At 37.1% G+C, this 13,155-nt stretch overlaps 1 protein-coding gene across 1 annotated transcript; it reads left to right on the top strand.

Annotated features, from left to right (window-relative positions):
- The first annotated feature begins 510 nt into the window (after positions 1 to 510).
- On the top strand, positions 511 to 2,894 carry LOC145783185 (uncharacterized). The gene has a single exon (XM_082594982.1). It carries the CDS (start codon positions 1,676 to 1,678, stop codon positions 2,507 to 2,509), a length of 834 nt encoding a protein of 277 aa, XP_082451108.1. The 5' UTR covers positions 511 to 1,675; the 3' UTR covers positions 2,510 to 2,894.
- The last annotated feature ends 10,261 nt before the right edge of the window (positions 2,895 to 13,155 follow it).

The following is a 13,155-nucleotide window of genomic DNA, read 5'->3' as shown; positions in this document are numbered from 1 at the left end:
AAAGGTCCACAACCACTGAAGTTGAACAGATGGGGAAAAAGTTAAGAACTGTCAGTTCCAAGAAACCTCTTGCATAAAATTGCCTGTGTTTGAAAAGTTATTATCTCGTCAGAGACAAGACCGTGTTATGCAGCTTTAAACGTGTCTGCGTGCCTGTTAGTCCTCACAGTCGATCATTTGCAGAAAACTGTGTGTGTAAACAAACTTAGACGGCATTAACTTGTCTGATTGAGATAAGCAGACAAATCAGCTATGCTTGCCGAGAGAAACAAAAGAGCGCTTCAGAGCATTGGCGCGAAAAAAGTTTTTTCGTTACGTCACTGAAAGAGCTGAAGAAAAAAGCGGCCTGCTTCAAATCTCAACTCAAGTTGATGTTGTTCCAGTTCCACAATATATTTTTCTTATTTTGACGCGTTCACGTAGTTGAGCAAGCAATATAATAGGAAGCAGCTTAGAATAAGAATTTTATTGAAGAATTTCTATCGGTGGTGGTGAAATCGAATTGTGTTCGATGAAGGTAGAATTATTTGCAGATGTGTACAGTAGCGAGTGATTTGGGTTGCTTTGAAAAGAATGAACACAATACCGTATTCTAAAAGAGCTTATGATTTAACCACACCCCGTTAACAAAATTGTGTCATTGTTTGGGCCATACGATGTGTGCAGTACTGACTGTACTTATTGTACGTATGTTGTATTGGACAGTGACAGTATATTGCAATAAAAGATAAAAAAAAAACATTGCAAAAATACACAGCGGTATGTTTCAAGTATCTAAAATCACCCATCCAATCACCCGGTTAAAAAAATAATTTTTCTGTGTAGGCACGCGGGGATTCAGTTCAGATTCAGTTTATCCGTTTGAAAATCGGATCTACCAAAAGAGAAGCAAGAAAATCAATCAATTGGCCATGAATCAATGGGCCATGAAGCATGTGCTTACTGCAAACCTACAGGCCATGTGGAGTGGCGAAGAAGGTTCACACGAGAAAGACCTAAGGTCAAGCTGTTTATGAAGAACTTTGTAGGCCCCATAGCCTACCCTACAGCAATAGAGTTTTATTTAATTTTTGAAATACTCGGAAACAAAATAGTAAAAACTGGGAAAGTGAAAATTGCAAAAGGTTCTGGAGAGATTTTTATATTTCGTTTTTACAAAGCATTTTGTTTACCGGAAAGTTTACTTGAAAAAGCTTGTGATGTCGGTTTCGGTTTCTTGTCAAAGTGCCATTGCAATTTGTTGATCGAGTTTGCTCGACAGAAATTGTAGTACTATTCGTTCAAAGCCCAATCTTGCATTTACAAGCATCGAGAATGCATACACACTCTCGTTCAATCGCTTACTGCAAGTATTAGCCTATATTACATCACAGTAGGCTACAGCTAGAAATGTTTAAACTCTGGTTCAAACTATCCTTTGGGTAAAAATGCAATACATAATTATTAGTTGTTGACTTATATTTCCTAGGCATGTATCATCACAAAAGTGTTAAAACTGTTGTGTTTACTTTTTTTAAAAGCTTATGTTTGAAAAAGACCGTTTTTAGTGAATACTACAGTATGTGCAATAGAAAAGGTTGAATACTGGCGGCAAACAGCTGATAATTATGTTTCATGTTTTTCAGATATTTAAAGATCAAATTCAAAACTTTTTGTTGAATTGAATTGTCTGACAATGATACCAATAGAAATGTCCGATCCTTTTGATAGACATAGTGGAAACTACGCCGGGGAAGCAAAAACCGAATTTTTGGTATTGTGTTCCGATTTGAGCGCATTGCATCATCATAGAATTACCAAACACAACATCAATTCTCCGAAAACAGAAGCTTTTCCTCCAAGTGTTAACAACCGATTATCAATTTTAAGAAACTCCGAAAGGCACAGCTTGAGTGGCCGAAACAGAAGAAGTGAGTTTTGTAAAAAGCCAAGCGTTTCACTTCCAAATCAATTCTGTCCAAACCTCATAAACAAGACACATGTCAAATCACATCCTCATTTGGTGAAAGTATCGGTGTATACGAAAGCAGTGAATCCATACGTCGTGATTTTCGATTCCAACAAAAAATACTCCAAGCCAGCTGCATACGTGAAATTAGTCAATTGTGACGTCAGACCAGGTGGCCATGAAAACAAAAACGAAGAAACTATCAACAGCAGTGAAGACGACCATTTATTTAGAATTTTTCCATGCAAGCACGAAGACGTTGACAGTACTAGTGTTATCACTTTAAGAGCATCTACTGTTCAAAAACGTGACGAATGGGTGACGTTTCTTAGGGCTGTCTCTGACGGAAAAGTAAGCCCCCAGTCAGAAACGAATTATATTCCGGGATCGAGTGTTCTTCCCACCTTAGTTGAGCACGAAGACAATGCAATTGAAGAAGAAAATTCTTCGGACTCCCTTAAATCTCCTTCTCGCAGAAAAATGCGAGAAGGCCGCAGAAGTAGTTTAAACAGCCTTGGCATAAGACTGCGATGTTACGCCGTTGGAAAAGATCGAGTGTAACAGCTCATTTTGTTTGTTTATTTTGCTTGTTATATCTTACGTGTTCTTAAAGACTTCTGAATGAGCACATTTTTCTGATATTTTATTAAATTATTTGTGTGATCTTAGACAGCAAAATCTGTCATTGTTACATTGATTCAACGTCTGCAGACGTTGCATCAAAGAATGTAGAAAAGACGAATTTCACTGTCTGGGATATGAGTAATTTGTTTTTATTCAAAGTTTTTTGATTTGTTTGTTTGCATTATTTCAAGCAATTGTTTTCAAGATTTAACCCTCAGTCTTGCAAGCAGTGCACTGTTTTGTTTGAAAAAGATGACTCTTTGTATTAGTCATTTTAATCGTTTACACGGTTTCTGAAAAATAATATAAACATGAAAGCCTTGATTGTAGTAGTTGCAGTAGTAGTAGGTTCAAGTTGCTAACTTCCCAGACCAGTGGTGAGCTCTGGTAATCGATTCCTGCAGTCAAGCGAATGGCAACTTGCAACTAAATCCGGTACAGCAATATAACACTGGAGTTAATCTAACTCTCATAGAAAGTCATAACTACGATATCTTTCAGTAAAGCATGAAGCATTTTCCAATGTTTGTTTTTCTGCTTTTGTTATGCCTAAATTCCTAACCGAATTAGACTCTTTGTGTTTTCAGCTGAAACAACCTTTCCCACCGTTTACCGACTTTACTTGTACGTAACATACGTACCGTGAAAATTGAATGAGGCTGTTCACCAGGCATTTAGTTAAATAACATGATGCGTTCTACTGGTGCAAATTAATATACGTACCGTGAATTACAAATAGTAACTACCATCTAAGCGTTGTCAAAATCTACTCCGTCTGACAATACTTTCCTGTTACATTTTAATGTGATAGAAAGATGGTTTATTTTAGTGGTCTTTGCAAACAGTTGCTTTACATAGTACCCACTTGTTGCGTGTAATTAAGCTACGACTTGACACTTAATTATATGAGGCTGCATATAGTAAACAGAAACCGTTTTCACTCTTACAAACGATCTACAATCTACATATAATGCAAAACGTGACAACTTTACTTTAATCAACGAGATCTAGTCGTGATGCTAAGCCATAGCTCAACAGACAGGAAAAAGCAGTGACCGTTATTTGGAAATTTACTTTTTGTGTCATAAACAGAAAAACATATTTAGCAACCAAACAAATCAAAGCTCATTTGCACCTTGTTATTTTGGGTCTGAGGTACGTACGCTATATGACGCGATCAAACGGAAGAAACATTGCGTAATTGACTAAGTTGGGCAGATTTGTAGTATATTTCTAGAATTTGAGACATCAACAACTCGCTTTTCACAAAAGGTACATTTTATCAACGAGGTTGTGTTTTGACGCCAGTGCAAATTGTAGAAATTGTCTGCCATTGGAATAAAGTTCTCGATGGTGATAAAATGTTGTAAACTAAAAGCAGTGGCGTAGCTAGGGGGGGGCGGGGGGGGCGGACCGCCCCGGGCGGCACGTCTGGGGGGCGGCACTTTCAGACAAGACGTTTTGTTTTTTTTGTTGATAATGCAAAAGTACACGAAAAATAAAAGCAAACAGAATGGCAACGTTCAAAACAGTGGCGTAGCCAAGGGGGAGGAGGGGTTTGGGGGTTATAACCCCCCCTTTGTCACGCATGTGACGTCATGATATTGAGAATGATGCTTTCACTCTCTATGTCTCTAAAACAAAGTTTACCTAATTTTAAATGAAACTCCATTAAAAGAGCGAGTTTTACCAATACCAAACATTCAAATATCTCAGCCAGGAATTAGCAACAAGAAAACATAGAGACTTATCTAAGCTACCGAAAAATTCCCAAGAAAATATGATCTTATCCTTTTGCTATGCCACCGGACAGCACCATTTTACAGGAATATTTATGCCCACATTTTTGTTGAAAATGCTCTCAGAATGCACCAAATCCAAAGCAATTTTTCAAAATTTTCTGGGGGAGGCCCCCCAGACCCCCCGCCGTTGAGTGTCGTCGTCCGTAAAGTGAAGACGCCGTCGGGCTTCGCCCGCCGGCTGTCAAAACCTCCCATTTCAAAATCACTGGCTACACTACTGGTTCAAAACATACAATAATTCCACTTTAAGTCAAATAAAAAAAATTTCATTTTCACATGCTCTTTCTTGAAGGGGCGGCAAAATTTGAATCCGCCCCGGGCGGCACATTCCCTAGCTACGCCACTGACTAAAAGGAAGAAGAATTTTGATACAAAAATAAACTGTTTTCAGACTGATATCATTAACATTTCATTTAGTTGCTGCGTCTCAAGCTTCTTATCCCAAACATTACGATGGTGAAACAAAAAGTCTACTATTAATGCAGATTCAACGTATCCAAAGGATAAATATCACAAATGAGTTGTTGTTGACACGACGTCCACGAACGTCACGTATGCCCAATGACATTTCATTTAGTCATTATTATTATTCCAGATATTTAGAAGATAGAAATAACACAAAACTGAAATTGGCAGAGTAGCCTGAACAACTTTAGCTTTGTCTGTTTGCTGCAATTAACATAAATTCTAGTTTGGTTAAAAAAAATTTCAAAACAACACACATGTTTTAAGCGCCGATTGACATTAAAGTGAGATATTAAACCATAACAACCTCAGTTTCCCAAACAGGGGAGTCAATAGAGGACGTTGTTATTACTGTTGAATCACCGCGGGCGATTTGGCTGCAAAGCTGACTGGTAGAAGCCCTGGTTCGATGCTGATTCAACACTGTCCAAGAGCATGTGCAGGAGCCGTTGGTAGGATAATTTGGGCCCGGTTCCAATGAGATTCCCGGTCACCAAACCAAGACAATTTTAAGAAAAATGTGTTATATCCAAAGAACACGCGCTGGCTTCATCAAGTTTTTGGTCCGCCTGGAAAGCTTACGGGCCGCTAAAATTACTCCGGGCTCGGGACCAAAAGTACTCTCTGAACCCTCCTGTCAACGCTACTAAGCATGTGTCTTCGGAAAGACACAGGCATGTTTGAATGTGGACACGAAGATTGGCTTCCCAGTCTTCCCGTCTACTTAATCTGAATTTTTAATCACCTAACCCTAAAACAAAAACGCAACCCAGTGAAGATTTTCTGCAGATGCTCAAGACTTTATGTAGGTAGGATACGGACGAGTTTGTCCATTGAAGTTCCCAATTGGTGGCGATCACGGTCCACTCGGAATACAAGACACCAAAGCTAGAGAAGTTTTGACGACTCATTCTTTTTAACGCAAATTTAGTTGGATAGTCTGTCAAGCCTGTGCAGTGTTGTCACCAACAGAAAGAGTAGAGGTCTTTTGGTGAAAGTTGACAATAGTTGGTTTACCTTTATGTAAAACAAGTCAATGACAAAAAAAGCTTGCAGCGAATTCAACTGACAAGGAATTTTCCTTGAGAACAACTATCCTTTGGGTGCAGATGAGCCATGGCAACACTGGTGATACTCCAACAATCTGACAACTGATATCAGCAGATACAAAACGTTAGTGAAGGGCTAAGTGATTATACTTAGAACTTGGGCACCACTATTTGCAATCACCAGCAGGAAAAAATAATGCAATATTTGCTCGAGTGCCGACTTGGAATCAAAATGTTGTGCACGAGACTTGGCTGAGGTTAACAATAAAGCATGAGCTTATGTCATGCTCTGGGCTAGGTCATGTAATACGCGATGCAAAAGAAGCAGTTTAGTGTGGCATTTTCACACTCTCTGTCTTTTAGTTTTAGCCAGTTTATGTATTTCCGCATTGGTAAATTGTGCTAAAACCACCGAGTTGTGCAATGTGCAGTCCATGGTCAGTCTAAAATAAAACGATCAACAGTGTGGCTGCTTGTTTTCACAATTTGAACAAATTGGTGTGCTTTGATGGCCCCATTGATGAAAAGTAGTAGCAGTTCGGGCATGACTAGAAGTGATTCTTTTTGAATAGTTTTTTCAGTAAATACACCAAAGTAACAGACTATTGTGCTGTAGGCGACGTATGCGAACTGTAGCCCCATTGAATGTTGAGTTAATGAACAGTCACTTTGCTATTTAGTCAATTAAAGTCTTTAACACTTTGCTCCTCAAAGGGAGGCCAGATTTGGCCCCCCCCTCATATTTCCTTTAATTATTTGAAGCACAGTAACGCCATGCACTTGGTTTTTCTTGACTTTTCCTAAAATTGCCAGGCGGATCTGATGATATTAAATTTGATGCTAAAAGTTGTGTAGTTTTCTTGTAAATTCAAGATTTTGGTGAATTTTTGCTATTTCTAGCTCACTTCCAGCAAAGCGTGAAATGGATTACATTGCGATGACAAGCCATAAGCTCATAATTGCTTCGTGCATCGATATGCGCGAGCAGAGAGAAGCATCCTCTTGCTTTCCTTTGTTTGGTATGACCTCAATAATACAAAGCGCGTTATTTCTTATGCTACAAAGAAAAGCCAGTGATCGTAAAGCTGTTAATTAGAAACAATAATAGCAAACGTTTTTTGCGTTATCAGCTCTACAAAGAAGAATAGCAATCCACGATCAAAATAGTAGGCTATGGAGGCCACAAACTATTCAAAACAGTTGTTTCAAGCAGATAATATTCATTGACGAATAAAAAACGTTACAATAAGAAATCTTCTCTTGGATAAAGACACGAAAACCTGGTTTCGAAATAAACGTTCTATGGAAATGCTCTCATTGACAAAACTTGCAATTGAGGAAATGTATCACTGCAAATGCTTTTGGGAGAAGCCGGAGAAATAGCGTTTTTGCAAACAGTAATTGTGAGATACACTCAAAATTATGAGATAGGCTCCATTTACACGTATCAGCTAACTCGATGGCGTCCCTTCAATGCTTTATGTCGCCTACTTGTTGTTATGTCCTGTATTTTTGTTTCACAGTGCACTGTGTTTTGTTCCAAAGAGCGCAAAATAAAGATGATAATGCCTCATCTACATTACAAAATATTTTGTAATGTAGACCTACAAACAAAATGTACAATGTACACAATGTACATTACAAAATATTTTGTACTGCAGACGAGGCATAAAGTTAGGCGTCACATAAGACAAACAACAAATCAGCTTTCTTCATCACTGATTCAACATCTGAATACGTTGCGCCAATGTATAAGAGGCCGGCTATTGTGAAGACCCGCCATTTATAAACGATCCGATTATACCAAAAGTGGGACAAACTAGTGGATCAAAGAATGAATAAACAATGCTGAGAAAACTAAATCTAAGTGACGAACAATACCGATGTCTTCATTTATCTTGGAAAAATGCTGCCTAAACTTATCAACAAAAAATACCGTAAATAACGGCAAGGATCCCGAAAGCAGAATTTGCTCGACTTTGGCATGAATTTAGTCAGACATCTACAGTAATAATTCCACACATACAATAACGGGCTCTCAACTGCTGTAAGATACATAATAATCAACCTGGTTCTGGGCGATTTGTGTAACAGTTTAGGGGAAGACACTACTTGAAATGATGCACCACACAAAATATTTTCAATGAAGACTGAGTCTAAAAACCGATGTGGATTGTGCTGCACAATAACTTCAAGTTTAGGACAGAAGAGGCACAAAATATCACGATAAAAATAAAGACCTTGTGGGAAATTTCGAGAATCATAACACGATGCAAATACCATAAACGCTTAGTTTGCATGCTGCTCTAAGCTGGCCGGCAACTACAAAGGTAGACAATAGCCTACAGGCAGTTTATAATTCGATAACAGCGCAATAAACATTATAAATACGTAAACCGACAATTTTCTTTTACAAACGTTTTACGTCTAATAGTAAATTTTCCCCCAACAATTTTTTGTGAAGCACTTGCAAACCACGGTTTTGTAAAATAATTCATCATTATTATTTTTTACTTCTCGGATATTGTAAAACGTCATCAGCAAAATCACAAAAAAAATTTCATTACTTCAATGTAGTAGGCCTAAGAATTTTTTATAAAACTGTAGCCACGTTGTTTCAACAAAGAAGCCATTTTTTAGCAATATAAAGTTATGGAAAATAATTTGCAATCCTGCAAATGGTTGGAAAGAATCTAGGAAATCTTCTCACAATCTGGCACAAAATGATTATGTTTATTGTATCTCTGTAAAAATTTTTACGACAAACTTTGAAGCTTTGTTATAATCATGTTTATCTTTGAAGTCAAAAGTTATTTTGTTTTTTGGCCAGAAACATAATCACTGCCTTGCTGATGTTGTCGCTTTTACGCGTATTTTTAGTGCTTCAAACAATAAGGACCCAGTCAGCAATCCAGTCCTTTTACATTGATTCAACATTTGTAAACGTTAAATTTATGTAGATTTGCTGACTGTGGGTTATTTCACATTTCCTTTGTTACGCATGTTCCTCAATTCGCTGTTGCATTATTACGACGCTGGCGGACTAAAATTGATTGACACAATCTTCAATAAAAAGTGAGCTTCCAACTTAGCTTTGTTGATGTAAATGCTGTATTTTTTGTGGATGTAATTTATGAGTCATGTTTATAAACACCCGTAAGCGAAATGACTTATGATGTGGCCTGCATGATATTTGTGATGCGACTTGACACAAATCCACAATTTCAAAAGCACCTAATTTGAACTTAGAAATTTCAGATAATTTCAACCACATGTTCAATTGTCTTCTCTCTACTAAAAATATTCATACTACGAACTCAATTGTAGACCTAAAATACACAAACGAAGATGTAAACAGCTATTCAAGCAGGCTAAGCTGTTAGCCTGTTACTTATGAAAAATTTGGTTCCATAAAACTAGAAGCTAGCCATGAGTTTCGGAATGCATTAGTTTAGGATAAAAATGTAAGACAACAAACGCAGTTTTGATTTTTTTTCAAATTCGTGTAACAATGTTACTCTGATTGTAACTATTTTAGAATCAGTGAGTAGCTTACAATAAGATTTGCTCGCAAGTCGTAAATTCTAATCAACGCAATGATTCGGCACACCGCACACACACTTCGTGCGTTCGATCGAGCTCTTTGTTATTTAGAAGTTTGCATGAAATCGGATTAGCACGGTAATTAAATAGCGGCAAGTTAAATCAAAATTGTCGTTTTTGGGTACCTTTGCAAAAATTGAAATATCAAGTTTAACATATAAAATTTTAAAATAATGACTTTTCAAACTTATAGACAAATGATTTGCTTTCACACCAGTGCAACTTCTGTTGAAATAGCATCAGCGGATAACACGTAACAGCTGATTGAATTTGATCCAAAAACGGCCCCCCCTTGAGCAGTTAACTTCCAAAAAAACGTTGAAAAGCAAAGGGTTAACTCACGTATCAAATCACCTTATTTTACATTGATTTAACGTTTAAGTGCATAAAATTAAGAAAAATCTAGAAATCAACATAAAACGTGTAAGCTGATTTGCTTGCATGTATATATATGGCGCTGTAGCTCCCTCAAGCGAAAATATGATTTTTTTTTCTTTAATGGTAAGAAATTGTTGTTGCGAAAGAATAATTATAATTGGTTGGAATGGTATTTCAATAAAAATTGTGTAGCCTACAACAATTTACAAATTACCATACAGCCTTCTTCAAAGCTTAATGCTTTAATTTTGTTCATGTTGCAGCTGCAGTTTAGGCCTAGTACTACTACAATAAAATAAATTGAAACTTGCTTCTATGAGAAAAGTTTTAATTAAGCTTAAATTTTAATTTTTGGATTGGGCCTTATCAATCAGAATTTCGGCCACCAATTCTTTCCTCACCACAGGCACCACATCTTTCCAGCCCTGGCTCTGCGTCCTTAGCTGGTAAACCAAACATTCCCGTGTGCAAGTCACCCGTCTTCTCACATTGCACCCCGCATATGTCGGGTGCGACAGGCCGGTTATACCAGGTCTTTACGATCGGGCTTATTTTATTTTGCATCAGTCGTAATTCACGTTTTATCGATTCAATGATGCAACTAAAAGTTCAAACGTCAGTTAAAGAAAATTATCATCATATATCTTTACAGTAATGGAAATTTTCAAGTTAAAGTGAAAGCTTGTAATTACATCTAACTCGCTTGCGTAGCCGAGTGATGAGAGCTCTGTAGTAATACTTTAAAAAGCGTTAGTCCGACACCGTTAAGATTATATCGCTCTGTCTTTGGCAGTGGTGTAGTGCTGCCGAAGTTCCACTCCACCGCATCTTCACTGGAATTTGGAAAAGGACCTGGCCACACTAGCAGCCTACTACTGGTAATCTTGTCATTTTAGTTAAAATCAAAGTGCTTAGCTTAGTTTCGCTACTTATAAATTTACCACCACGCCTTGGTTTTTGGCAGGACACTTCAGGCATGTCAAAGCTGACACAAACACTGGCTTCCTTACCTCTTAATCCACTTAATTTAAATATTCGACACAGGACGTAAGCCTGGATGCGACACAAAAATATACGATAAAGTGAATCTTGCTAACGCATGGAGAAATTAGCCTACTAAGAACATTTTCTTAAATGAAATGTTGAATTTTTAAAATGTTGAATTAAAAAACATAATTTAGCTTACAGTAAATTGTGTTCTAAGTGACATTGTATAACCAAGTTAGCGATAAATTTGCAATCAATATTTTCACCTTCACAAGCTCTAGTAAATTTCTTTGCTTGTGGGTAAAACATAAACAACAAAACGACATAGAAAAAGATAGCGCCCCACAAGTTACAACAAAAGAGAAAGGACATTTTTTTCATGCGACTGCTTTCAAATTTGAAGCTCTGATCTGTTCCCATGCCATTTCGAGCGAAATAGCTTCCAAGCATCAAGCGTATTTCTTTTCACAAAGTGGATTTGGTGTCATGAATACGTTTACCTTATTTATAGCGCTTCTGTATATCGTTTGCTTTGTTGTAGAATATGGAGCAAGTGGCATGAGTGAAGGTGAGACGTGATATAAATGACTTTATCTGCTTGGGGCGTGTCAAGGGTTCGGCTGGTAATGGCAGACGTTTGTTAGCGACCTTTCATGTGTTTTTAATATTAGAATAATGGAAATTAATTAAGCTACTTTATAGACTATATTTTTTATAAGCAACAAAATAGCATGATAAATCCATAAAAAGTAAGTTTATGATATGCTTAAAACATAATTATCTCATGAAAATAATTGTCAGTAATTTCACCAGCTTTATTTACTTTAGATTGCAGATGTTGGGAAAACGTAATCTATAGAACAGCATGCCATGTTGGTGGATTTGTGAGTAAGAGCAATTGCTTGGCAGCTGACTGTTGTTCTGACAATATGACACATTCTTTAGGAAACCAGCCCAAACCAGTTTGTTACAAAAAGAAAGGTAAATGTGACGTTGATAAACAAAAATAAAAAGTTATCAAAGTTAAAAAAGTGATTTAGTAAAGTTTTGATCAGGTTGCATTTAGTCGCGTTTTCTTTCATTGTCTTACTATGCTGAAACATTATGACATTTGTCATAACACACAAATGTTCAAGACCGCAAAAAATCTTGATGAGTATTTTGTAGTTTTCTCTGTTTGAAAATGTAGTGAATGAAAGTTTTTGAATGATGACTTAAATTACCCAGACAGCAAAATCCGTCATTTTTACATTGATTGAACGTCTGCAGACGTTGAATCAATGCAAAAATGATGGATTTTGTTATCTAAATTAGCAACGAAATTTATTTGAAGGAACTTGCCCAGCGAACAAGCAATGCATCATACCTGGACGACACAGGAGGGTATGTGGGCACCATGCACTGGATCAAAAGCTCTGCGAAGCACGAGGGTGCTGCTTTGAAAAAAGCACCTACCCAATCTGTTACTACCAAAAACGTATGAGTTTAAACAAATTTAATTTTATGGCCTAACGTTCCATTGTAATGTATGTAAGCTACCAATAAAACCAATAAAACAGCACCATACAATAATAACTTAATACTCAATTTACATTCTTGGCTTTCCATTTGTTTGCAGTTTAATGTATTTTTGTATATTTGCATCAGACCAATAGGTCTATATTTACAACTAGTCTAAACAGGCAAAAAATACCATAATCACAATAGCGCAGTGAGCAGACCGTGCTGTGGCGGAGAATTGTCAACCTAAGTTGCAAATGGCATCATTGAAGTACGATGATTTGAAAAGAGCATTAGAATTGCAGAGAGCATTCATGTAACAATTTATTATTTGAAGATCGACAACTGCATAAAAAGACCTAACCCTAACATGCTAATGACCTGAGATGTCCTGGGAATTTAGTTTGAGTATGACGCCCGATTTACATTGACCTACAATAACAACGTTTTTTTTTTATATATAGAACTAAATGAAAAATTCTTAAATGAGAATGTTCATTTCTTGCAACATTTCATTTTGTGCGGTTTTCTTGCGCTGGTTTTTCCTGTTTTTTGTTGTTGTTGTTGTTTGGCTTTGCTAATACATTTTTTTCTGCAGAACATACTCCTTATTACCTTGAAAACTCCAAGGAACTTTATGAAACTACATTTCAACAAAGTTTATCCTCTGAAAACACAACTCACTCATCCATCGCTACATCAACCCTCGCTGCATCCACGGTCATACCTGCAACTACGTCTGATACATCTAAATCTGAAGGACCAGAGGCGCTGTATGTTTTGGGGGAGATATTGGTCA

Source organism: Aplidium turbinatum, chromosome 14 (genome assembly GCF_918807975.1).
Source record: "Aplidium turbinatum chromosome 14, kaAplTurb1.1, whole genome shotgun sequence".
In the NCBI taxonomy this organism is placed as follows: Eukaryota; Metazoa; Chordata; class Ascidiacea; order Aplousobranchia; family Polyclinidae; genus Aplidium; species Aplidium turbinatum.
Note: the sequence above shows the minus strand (reverse complement) of the source record. Positions and strands in the feature narration are given on the sequence as shown.

Bases quoted from the DNA above. Each gene is read 5' to 3' on its own strand.
- LOC145783185 (XM_082594982.1), top strand. From the start codon at position 1,676: ATGATACCAATAGAAATGTCCGATCCTTTTGATAGACATAGTGGAAAC.